General features: G+C 37.4%; 2 protein-coding genes across 2 annotated transcripts; one reads left to right on the forward strand and one right to left on the reverse strand.

Annotated features, from left to right (window-relative positions):
* Window positions 1–2,852: 2,852 nt before the first annotated feature.
* On the forward strand, window positions 2,853–6,510 carry LOC126592478 (uncharacterized). The gene is made up of 4 exons (XM_050258162.1): window positions 2,853–3,463; window positions 3,698–4,663; window positions 5,648–5,695; window positions 5,766–6,510. The coding sequence occupies exons 1-4, from the start codon at window positions 3,263–3,265 to the stop codon at window positions 6,204–6,206; spliced, it is 1,656 nt and encodes a 551-aa protein (XP_050114119.1). The 5' UTR covers window positions 2,853–3,262; the 3' UTR covers window positions 6,207–6,510.
* A 1,130-nt stretch (window positions 6,511–7,640) lies between these two features.
* Window positions 7,641–11,475, reverse strand: LOC126592480 (sulfite exporter TauE/SafE family protein 4-like). Its single transcript, XM_050258164.1, has 12 exons — window positions 11,136–11,475; window positions 10,839–10,998; window positions 10,114–10,314; window positions 9,953–10,014; window positions 9,701–9,749; window positions 9,534–9,589; window positions 9,352–9,438; window positions 9,064–9,114; window positions 8,672–8,911; window positions 8,485–8,578; window positions 8,258–8,398; window positions 7,641–8,152 (listed from the first exon to the last, which is right to left on the reverse strand). The coding sequence occupies exons 1-12, from the start codon at window positions 11,301–11,303 to the stop codon at window positions 8,070–8,072; spliced, it is 1,392 nt and encodes a 463-aa protein (XP_050114121.1). The 5' UTR covers window positions 11,304–11,475; the 3' UTR covers window positions 7,641–8,069.
* Window positions 11,476–11,687: the final 212 nt, after the last annotated feature.

Raw genomic sequence — 11,687 nt, forward strand, 5'->3', positions numbered from 1 at the left:
ATCGTACACCAACCTCTTCACCTTTGTCACCATTACAAGCCTCTTAAGTACTCCATACACTTCTTCATTGCCATCCGCTGAATTCTTCCTCAAGAAACATGTAGCACTATTCAATTCTCTAGTTGAAACATTTCAAACATAAACTAGTGTACAATTTAAGCATTTGAATTTCCATTAGAGTGTGAAGCTACATATGAGGGCTTAAGTTTTCATGGTTATGGTCAATAACCACCTCTTTATGACATTGTCGTCCAAGGGATCGATTAAAACATATGATGAGTTCAATCAAAGAGTGCTTCTGATGCACATACTGCTTGAAAACGGAATGACTGCTATTTCCACGTTGACTGCTTGACATTTCGGCAGAAAAAAATGTGCTTACAAAACAAGAGAACCTAATTTACCCACAATAAATGTCCTCAAGCCAAGTTTCATCAACCAATTCTTCCACTTTGCACCTCCAATAAGCCCACTTGTTTACTTATGGAAATATTTGCTTGTGCACATTGTTCAATCATCAAGTTTTTTGCCTTGGAAATCCGACAATGGGATCTAAATAAGTGTACGACGCTTGTCATAGGGTGGTTGTGTCCCTCATTAAAAATGGTTACATCAAATTTATCACAATCGATTGGCTTCAATAGCACAACTTTCGCCTTTTAATCACTTCTACTGTCTCCCTCTTACCTTTTCAATTGGGTTTGGGATTAGCATCAACATTATGTTTGCCTTGTTTGTAACAAACAAATTCATTCCTTTCCAAACCCATCACTACCACTGTCATTTTTACAACTATGTTCCCAAATTCCAAACCCAATTATGAGTGCATATTTATTATAAAAGATGTATTGATACAATATCCACGTAATATTGATACATTATTGACATTATACTGATACATCTTCGACATAATATTGATACATTACCGAGTTGATAGTAAATGGAAACAATATCGTTTGTGTAATGATATGATATCGACAATACATTGATCCAAAATCAACAGTATAATGATATCAAAATAACGAGAATGCAACCTAGAGTCATATGAGCAAAATTCCCACTTGCAAAGCATACTTTTTAAAATTAGCTCAAGAAAATTACATACAATAACTAGGAAAGCTATAACGATACTGGGTCAGTTTAAAACCACCATTTACTTGGGATAAACCTCATAAATTACATAATAGTATTAATACATAAATAAATAAATCAGCAGTTGTTCATAAATGGATGTTGACCTTTTTAATTCTTTCGCTACTTCAATCGCTACTCGAACCTAAACCTTACATGTTAACAATTTGAAACATCCCATAAATTAATGATGGATAGGAGGAAAAATGAATAATTCAAATCAGCTAGTCAGATGGATATAATCAGGAAACACAACATTATCCTTGAAAGTAATTCGCTCCAGATTATTTTGGTGCTGCATAATGTCTCCCAAATGGGACCTATCATTGAAGATGTGAAGCATTTGTTGTCATTAATCGATGGACCAATCATAGACTTGCTCGTTTTGCTCTCATTGTACTTGGTTAGATGAAGCTCCTACTATTGTTTGTGATCTTATTGAGGAAGAAGCTTTCTAGCCTATTCAAGGCTTCTAATGAACAAATGCCGTCATTGTATTAAAAGAAAACTCATAATAGTATTGCCGACTATTTACTAACGTGAATCAGTAAACATATTTTGATTACCAATTTATAATAGGAGTCAATAACCAAAATTAATAGTCACTTAATACTCAATCTAGTGATATTCCTCTTCACTTGTAACTGAGAAGTCTTACGTTCGATTCTTGCAAAAAGGTGAATTTAAACCACATTATTATTAGCCCTATATGAGGCTAAGCCCACCCCTCATCCTTAGTGCAAATGGTGTCGTTTGTTCCAAAAAAAAAAAAAACCAAAATTAATAATTAAGCAAAATCATTAACCAAACATTTAAGTTATGAAATTTTGGTTGTTTGAGACAAAAAATGTGTATATGTTAACACATTGTATAGGATTACAATAGCTTGTACACATCTTAAGGTTCAGCACAATCCACAATCTCAGGAAACAAATTAATCACCCATTTGGGAAAACAAAAGCTGACCTCCATGGTCCTCTTTGGACCTACGCATGCCAAGAAGTGCTGGTGTTGCTCTTGCGCACGCTAAATTCGGGACCAGGATATGAAAAGAAGGAGCCTGGAATTGAACGAAAGCTTTTTGAAACGGGGCCTTTCTCTCAAACCAGGTCTTGATGGCTAGATCGGGTTTGGCGTTGATAGATACCGCTTTTTGAGAAAATATTTTTGAATTAAAAAAACACTTAGTGATTTGTGTAAGAAGCATTAATTATTTATTTATTGTAAAAAGTAGTTTAAATGCTTTTACAAAAGGGTTTTTATATTAACACCCCACAAAATGTTGAATGCATCTCATATTAAAATTTAATATTAAATGACTTATTTACTCCACTATGCAATTACAATTTTGACCTTATTAGGTTTTAAAAAAAATAAAGATTTATAAATACATCCCAAATCACTTTTAGCATATTATTTATTTTCTCAACTATCAAACATGTTGATTAAGAAAAATTGTTTTTGACGAATGGAACACGAAATCGATGTTTCAGTAACTTCACATGAGGTAAGACTTTATAGTTTTCATTGTTTTAGTGATTTCGATGACATCGATAATTATTTATTCTTGCGTTTGCTGCATTATTTAAACTTCTATATTCATATTCAGCTTTTGAAAAATAATTCCAAACGAGCTCAAAGTTGTCGAGAATTCCTTGATGAGGTCCATAAAAGAGTATTTAAGTTGGGTTTATTTTGGGTAAAAAAAAGTAGTAAACCCAATTTTCCTTGTAAGAAAACGAAAAATAAAAAGGTGGCTGAGCAGAGGTGAGATGGATGATGATCATCGCTGAAAAATGACGACGACGAAGATGACATCTCACTGAACCTCAAGAAATACCATCAAAAACCCAATTTTCACTTCTTTTTCTTTTATTTTCTCATATTTTTTTGCTTGAAAAGCTGTAAACCCTCCGCCGCTTGAAGACAAAACTGTGAAGACTCTCACACTCTCTTGACCCAGTAATCCAGGCAAACCCTTTTATATTTATACACACACACACATACATACATGTAAATAAATATATTTCGAATTTCACCAATAGCCAAATCACAATTTCCAATTGGGAACCCAAAAACCCTAGAAAGATCGGGTTTTGGAGTGGATCGGGTGAGGAGGAAGAGGAAGAAGATGGGGGATAAACAGGACGACGATCGGAGTCAGAGCAGCGACTACACGTCGGAGGATGAAGGCACCGAGGATTACCGGCGCGGTGGCTACCACGCCGTCCGAATCGGCGACACTTTCAAGAGCGGACGGTATGCCGTTCAGACCAAGCTCGGCTGGGGCCATTTCTCCACCGTCTGGCTCGCCTGGGACACCCAACACTCCGTACTCCTCTCTCCCTCTCTCTTCTCTTTTTACGACACTGCGTTTTATTGCTTTTTGATCTGAGGTTGTAGGTATTAGGCGTTTGAGAATGTGGGGGAAAGTATTTGAAATTTTAATCTTGTTCTTGGTTTTTTTGATCTTTGACATGCTTAGTTTTAAGTAAATTAGTGGAGGATTAATGACAAATGTGTTTTGTTTTTGTTGGGTGGGTGTTGAATTGCACAAAAATGCCAGAGATTTGTTGCTCTGAAAGTGCAAAAGAGTGCTGACCACTACACTGAGGCGGCCATGGATGAGATAACCATCTTGAAACAGATTGCAGAGGGAGACCCAGGTGATAAAAAATGCGTGGTGAAGCTTCTAGACCATTTTAAGCATTCGGGTCCGAATGGGCAACATGTTTGTATGGTTTTTGAGTACTTGGGTGATAATCTGTTGACGCTTATTAAGTATAGTGATTACCGGGGAGTGCCACTACATAAGGTTAAGGAGATTTGTTATCATGTTTTGGTTGGATTGGATTATTTGCACAGACAGCTGTCGATTATACACACTGATTTGAAGCCAGAGAATATCTTGTTGATGTCAATGATAGACCCGCTCAAGGATCCGACAAAGTCAAGAGCACCTCTTATTCTTCCAGGTGGTAAAGACAAGGATGCATCGGAGTCAGGGTATGCAAAAGCGTTAAATGGGGATATGAGTCGGAACCAGAAGAAAAAGATTAGAAGAAAGGCGAAGCGTGCAGCTCAAGAGTGCGTGGATAGAGATGAAGATGATGCTGATGTAGAAACATCCACTGAGGTAGAGGCATCTCCTAACACAAGATTGAATGTGCGTTCTGTTGAAGACCAGTCTACTAGTTCTGGCAATGCGAATAGATCATCAGATGCTGGTGGGCCAAATGGCTCTCGTCCAGGAAGTCATGGTAGTAAGAGAGGCAATCGCACTACAAGGCAGAAGTTGTTGGCATCAATTGACCTGAGGTGCAAATTGGTTGATTTTGGGAATGCATGTTGGACGTACAAACAGTTCACAAACGATATCCAAACAAGACAGTATAGGTGTCCAGAGGTGATCCTCGGCTCAAAATATTCAACCTCGGCAGATCTTTGGTCTTTTGCATGCATTTGTTTTGAGCTTGCAACTGGTGATGTACTCTTTGATCCCCACAGTGGTGACAACTTTGACAGAGATGAGGTATGGATGTATCCATAAACTACAATTTTCAGTTCATGCTTTATCTATTAGATATTAGATTCACCAATTGACTTTTGCTCTGTTTGCAAGCACTCTCGCTATCACACTCACACATGGAAGAGTTCATATGATGATTCCATCAAAACATACACTTCATATTTAGAAATGACAAATCAATTTTTCTATTCTTCCGCTGTCCACCTGCTCTCATATGTTTGAATAAATACATCTAATGTACTGTAAACCGCTGGTAAGAAGAGATTAATGGTACAGTTGGCAAGAATAAGATACACGAATGGACATGTTTTGTGACATTGAAATAATCTTTCGGAAACTGTTTTTTAAGAACACAAATAGGAAAAGAATTCCTCCGAAAAGCATATATGATTGAGTGCTCTGCTCACCATGATATAATTTTAATGAACAGGGAGTTGTGCCATCAAATAACATTTTAATACTCCTTCCCTATACCTTCTTCCTTCAACCTACTCTTTGTATTCAGACATTTTCGTCATCTCTATATATGTTTTCTGTTCACAGTGTACCTATAGTTTGATTGCTACATTAATAACTTCATATTGGCATCGGTAGAAATAGCCATGGGGAGTGCATTGTTAGCAGTTGTTGAGAATCTCTACGTATGAATATATTAGAGTATGAACTGTAATAAAAGATGGCTGACCATAGTAACTCATCGGTATCTGCTGACTGCTGTCAATTGATTACAATAGTCTTATGCTGTTATTTACTTATTTTATTATTTCTCTCTACATGCCTTGGTTGACAGTTAGTGCTTGAGCATTGAGGGAATATTTTAGTGTTTTTGGGTTAAATAGAGTACTCTTTTGTAGTTTCTTATCGACTTTTCGGCGAGTCCTTCATTATATTGACTTCTTCAATGATATCAAGCATTTGAACTTCGGCAGATGCTTTTTACTTTGTCTATATTTTGTTAACCCAGTAACCTTATCTCGATATTTTCAGGATCACTTAGCATTGATGATGGAGCTTCTTGGAATGATGCCACGAAAGGTGAGAAATTTGTAAACCCCACTATTGAAGTTAAACTGAACTTCATCTAACTTAAATTTGTAAAGTGCAGATTGCCTTAGGTGGTCGATATTCTAGAGATTACTTTAATAGATACGGTGATTTGAGGCACATTCGTCGCTTGCGTTTTTGGCCCCTGAATAAGGTTCTGGTAGAAAAGTACGAATTTAGTGAGAAAGATGCAAGTGAATTAACTGACTTCCTCGTTCCCATCCTCGACTTTGTCCCTGAGAAACGGCCTACTGCTGCACAGTGCCTTGTTCATCCATGGATCAATGCAGGTCCTCGGCTACTGGAACCATCTATAGCTGCTGATAAAAAACAAGGAGTGGACAGTGACACGGCTGAAGAAAACCAGAGGGAAAAAGACGAGAGGGAGGCAATGGAGGTAGGGGTGGGAAATATCGCCATTAATTCCGATTCTAAACGGGTCAAAGATGTCCCATCCAGTAGTAAACCCTCCCTGGCAGCCGAAGGTAATCCATCCAGGTAGAGTTGTAGCATAAGTTTTGTCTACGGAATATGCCTCTTCATTGGATTTTTTGTTCGGCTGCGGAATTTCTGGCAAGGTGTGACTGCTTCCGGCTCGAGTTACAAACTTATTTTTTGTGGTTGGGAGGAGGATGATAGAACCTGAGCATAGGGAAATTTGGTGCTCCAATTATAAGGGGAACATCCTTTCAGCCGCAGTTGCCAAACACTCTACACTTGTCTGTGAAAATATTCATTTCAATGTGATCCAATTCATGTACTACTGAATACCAAATTTGAAATATAAAAATTCCCATAATATTTTATTTTTCAAGCCTCCTTTATGTTATTGGTAAAACTCGAAATTTAATTTGAGATTTAGTCTTAGGAATTATAGTAACACAAAAGATAATTTTTTGGTATCGTAGGGGAATGCACGACGGAACAGTTGAATATCTTAATCTTCGTTTGAAGATTACTCTACAAAAAACCATTTGACTCGGGGGTTCGTTTATGCATCTATATGTATGGAACAAATTGACTATATAACATTTGCGTCTATTCATTTGGATGACCATCTCCGATTCAAATGATTTTTTTAGGGGTGATATTGAAATAAAGGTTAAGAAATTAAATGGTTTCAATTATGAGATTTATACAATGAAGATATGATATTTGTAAAAACGAAGATGCAAGTATCATTCTTAAATAATTATGATATTAATGCTAGGCTAAATTAGACAAATTAATAATGTGGTATGCGTCAAATGTCAATGTTGTCATATTGCTAATTTGAATGCAAATCAAACTTTTTATCCTAATTTTGTCTAATTTTGTTCAGATGCGAGTCTGGGGTAAAATAGTTCTTGATGATTCGTTTTAAGAATACAAATTAGATTTGAGAAGTTGTAAGTTAATTGATTCAAAAGAGACGTGATAACAAAACGTTTGGTCTCCCATGTGGCCAGGAAGTGCTTTTGTCTTGAATACAAACATTCTACTCTTGATCCAAAAAAAAATCTACTTTTTCCTTCCTCACCACACTAATCACAAACATTTCAATACATACGTGATCTACCATCTTGCGTTTTAGGTACATTGAGACATAAGTATCTTGCCGTGCAAAACATTCAAACAAAAGCTCAAAATCATCCACAATCAAACAACAGATTTGAGCCACTTGTCTATTATGATTATTCTCCCAACATCTCTTCCACAAATAATAGAGGGAGAAATGTCCAATTCCACTGACAAAGGGAGAAGCACTTTTGTGGTCCAAGTTGTTTTTTTTTTCTTGGCACTTTTGTGGTCCAAGTTCTCATAATTGGAATTCCCACCATGGCTTCAAGTGAGTTAAGAACCAAGCAGTCATATTTGGCTCTATGTCAATGAGCTCCAAGGCCACTATTTGCTTAAAAAGTGTTGCAACGGATAACAAAGACATACGATTAGAGCGTTGATCCAACAATTAACGGTTGACATTCATTCATGAGCTATCAGGACGAAACCTCCTATCAAGATTTAAGACTGATTTGTAAAACTAGAGAAAAGGAATACAAGAGGTTTATTGAGATGATGCTGTTAGCCAGTAGCTAACATGCAACTTAACCTAACCCCTACAAATAGAACACTTATTTTTCATGTGTTGTTAGCCAGGAGCTAACAAGCAAACTTAATCTATATAAAGTAGAGACAAATCGAACACTACTTGCTTGGTTCATGTGTTAGCCAGTAGCTAACAAGCAACCAAACCTAGACCAGAGGAAAAACCACACTCTTATTATTTCTTCATAACAATGTCGATCCGGGTTGGTCAACTGGGTGTTGGCCAACAATCCTATGATGAATATCTTAGGATACAAACATTCTGCATCTTAGCCAACGATCACTGACTGTTGCAGAAGTCCAAGAATCCCATAAACTCGTGATTTGATATCATTTGGAGGCTCATCTTGATGCCGATTACACCTGAAAAAAAAACACACACAAACAAGGAATTAGGACACCGATGGTTATAAAGTAACAGGAACACGAGATTTTAGGGTTGAAAAGGAAAAAAAAAAATGTTTTTACCCATTGTGATAGCGCTAGCAAAGATGACACTAGAGAGGATGAATACGATGATTGATGCTCTCTTTAGAATCGAGACAACTCTTCGTACAAGGAACTGTCCCCAGAAGCCAGCCAAGATCGAAACACTTGTGAGGTATATAGCTGCAAAAGGAATTTACATCAGGAATAAAAGAAATTACCATTGCTTGCTAACCAAGTAATAAATGAGACCAGAAATAAAGCTATACCATATGGAATTGGAAACCTCTTGAGCAAGTAGAACTCCACGACCGATAATGATGCCGAGAATGTCATCACGAATGTGGCGGTTGCACTAGCAACCTGTTCATGCAAACAGTAACAATCATAGAAATTTACTTGTACTGTGTAGTTACACTCAATTGGGATTGACTAGGTAAACATAATTGTTGATACCTGTGGGATGACACCTATCTCAAGCAGGAGAGGGCCAAGAACGAAACCTCCACCTGATCCAAGTAAGCCCCCAACAGTGCCTCCCAAGATTCCACATAGAGCACAGAATGCAATGTGAATTGGAGTCCATGCGATCGAAGCCTCGCATATTGACTCTGTGTTCCCTGCGCTCATTCTCTTCTTGTACTCTTTACACAGCTTCACCGATTCATATCCAAACACTCCAAGTGCTATGGGAAACTGAAAAGAAATAAAAATAATAGAAGGGGTAAAAAGAACAGAACAAAAGAGGTAATATAACTGTAAAAATTAAGGGGTTAAAAGGGTGTCCCTATCAGAATAGAGTTGAGAAACAAGTTGTGGCAATTATCTAGTAGGACATGTTCTCCTACCTGTAAGCAGAAGAGGACCCAATACCATGTACTGCAAGCAGTTACATCATTCTGCACTCAATTCAAAAGTATTAACTTATTAGCATTTAGAAATCATTCAATCACGTGAGAGCTTTACATTTCACGAGTACACAGCCACCAAAGTGGCCCATGTTAATCGTATGCTATCATGTATAAGGTTCTCTGCACATGGGATTGTATGATTGGCATAGGACCATAGGTACACCACGGTGGCCTGTGCCCATGCCGCGTCTAAGTCCTCAGATTAGAGAAAGGGGAATTACTTGCCTTGAGGATTTGAAGAAGTAGGAAAAGAACCCATAAAGCTACCAGCACCAACACTCTTTCCCATCTAAGGTTGAACATCAGTATTTGCTGAAGAAGACAGAAAAAAAAAAGTTGGCTTTTTTCAGTACTTGAGATTAGAAGATGGAAGACTTAGAATTATGGGCTATCAGTATTTTGCTCACCATCATTGACTTCTCTTCTCTTGGAAGTAATGACTCGTACTGTGCATCAATTAGAACTGTACCTTACACAAAAAAACACAGTAGATTTCCATATCAGGAACAGAAAAAAAATAAATAAATACGCACGCGCCCGCACACATAGTAACACAGATCTAATTGTGACTCACGTTCGCCCCGAGAGCTCACTGTAGCTTCTTGCTGCCTTGCATATTCTTTCTGCAAAAAAAATTCAGAAATGAATGCACAATGAAATCAGTCTCTTTCAATAATGATCTTCAAATAGTTTAGATTTAGCACCCATCTTTTAGCCTATGGAGGGTACATGTTAAACATTCAATTTGGAGCGCAGATGGCTATGAATGAATGAAGAGTAAACATCGTTAAACTACTAGCGGTCTAAATTGTAAAAGAATTCTGACCTTTAAAATAGTCTCTTCCTTCCACATCTCAGCCCCCTTAAAACAAGACCTTGATGAAGTACCTGATACAATTAGAAAGAACAAAAGATAAGAAATTTAATAAATTAAAATAAGATATGAAATTGGGTTGGGTAAGAAGTAGTGAATAACTTTTTACGGACCGAGGAAGAGAATGATGATGAGGACAGTGATGAGCCAGTAGGGGAAGACGACACTGAGAGCAACACCCAAGGTGATGCCAAGCATGAGCATGGGCTGAAAGAGAAGGGCCAAATCATAGTCTATGATTGGCACTTCTTTTGTTGGATGAGGCACTCTCAGATTGTACCACACTGATGATGCTGATGCCCCCATTATCATACCTGCATCATCCAATCCAATCCAATCCAAATTGTTTAATTAAATTAAATATACATTATTCACAATTAAGTAATATATTACACCACACACAAGTAGAAGATAAAGTTAAGGGAAAAATTTCAGAATTTGGGAGAGACACAAATGGGAGACAGAAAGGCACCAATCAAGTACCCACTCTTTTGGATATCAATGTTGTTTTAAATTAAAATCATACCAAAAACTAACTGAGTAATGGCTTTCACACTTTCGCATTATTTTAAGTCATGACACACTTTTTCGTTTATTTTAATCCAAAGGCTAAAACATCTATAAAGGATATACACCACCAGAGGGCGAAAATCCTTTCGGATTTAATTGGTATTCTATGTTGACTATAAATGGGTTGGAATTCATTTTACATGTTTTAAATAAAAACTTTGACATCATGAACTCAATGGAAAGCAAAGGCAAAGGGTAGTTTTTGAAACTCAAAATATGCAGAGCAAAAATAGGAAAAAGGAATTGGTAGAGACAGAAGTGAAATTACATTTAGAGAGGGCAGCAGCAGACTTGGTATCAAATCCAACAATCAAAGTAAGCATAGGAACAAATATTCCACCCCCTCCTACTCCTCCCACCGTCCCACATGCCGAACCCAGAAATCCAATCACTGTTGCCAGCACAAGCCTCCAACTGAACTTCAATTCCTGCATTCAAAGAACAAAACGAACTCTTTATCCATTAAGCAACACTTCATGTTTTCCACACATACAAAGGCGTCTGGATGTGTGCGCGCCACACATACAGAAACACAGAAAACTGAGAGAGAGAGAGAGAGAGTTACAGGCCACGTTTTATCGGTGGTGGAGAAGTGGGAGAGATTGGAACTGAGAGAATTGGAAAGGCCGATTTGGGGAGAGTAGGAATCATATTGGTGAGAGATGAAGAACACAGAGAAGACAGCCACAGAGAAACTTGAGAGAAGATAGAGCACTAAGCCTCTTGTAGCCATTGACTCGTTGGTTGTTTATCTTGTCAGTACAAACCACAAGATAATCACTACAATATAACTGCAAAGCCCTGGTTTTTGCAATTGCTTGGCACCCAGGTACGTTATTTGCTTTGTCTCCTACCAAACGATGTGAGAAACAACGTGTATAATATATGAGAGAGACGTCCAGTCACATGGATCAACGAGGACACCAAAATGGAAAAAGGAATCAAATTAATTTTCATGAATTTGAATTTTTACTTACTAGGAGATATTCTCTGAATCTCTCCATTGAGTTTCCATGTAAAGTTAATAGTTAGTATTTGATTAAATGGGAAAAAATTGATTTTGTTTTTACTCCATTATGTATACAAATTGAAGTTGGCTTCGTCTACATCAGAACGA

Source organism: Malus sylvestris, chromosome 12 (assembly GCF_916048215.2).
Source record: "Malus sylvestris chromosome 12, drMalSylv7.2, whole genome shotgun sequence".
Classification (NCBI taxonomy): Eukaryota; Viridiplantae; Streptophyta; class Magnoliopsida; order Rosales; family Rosaceae; genus Malus; species Malus sylvestris.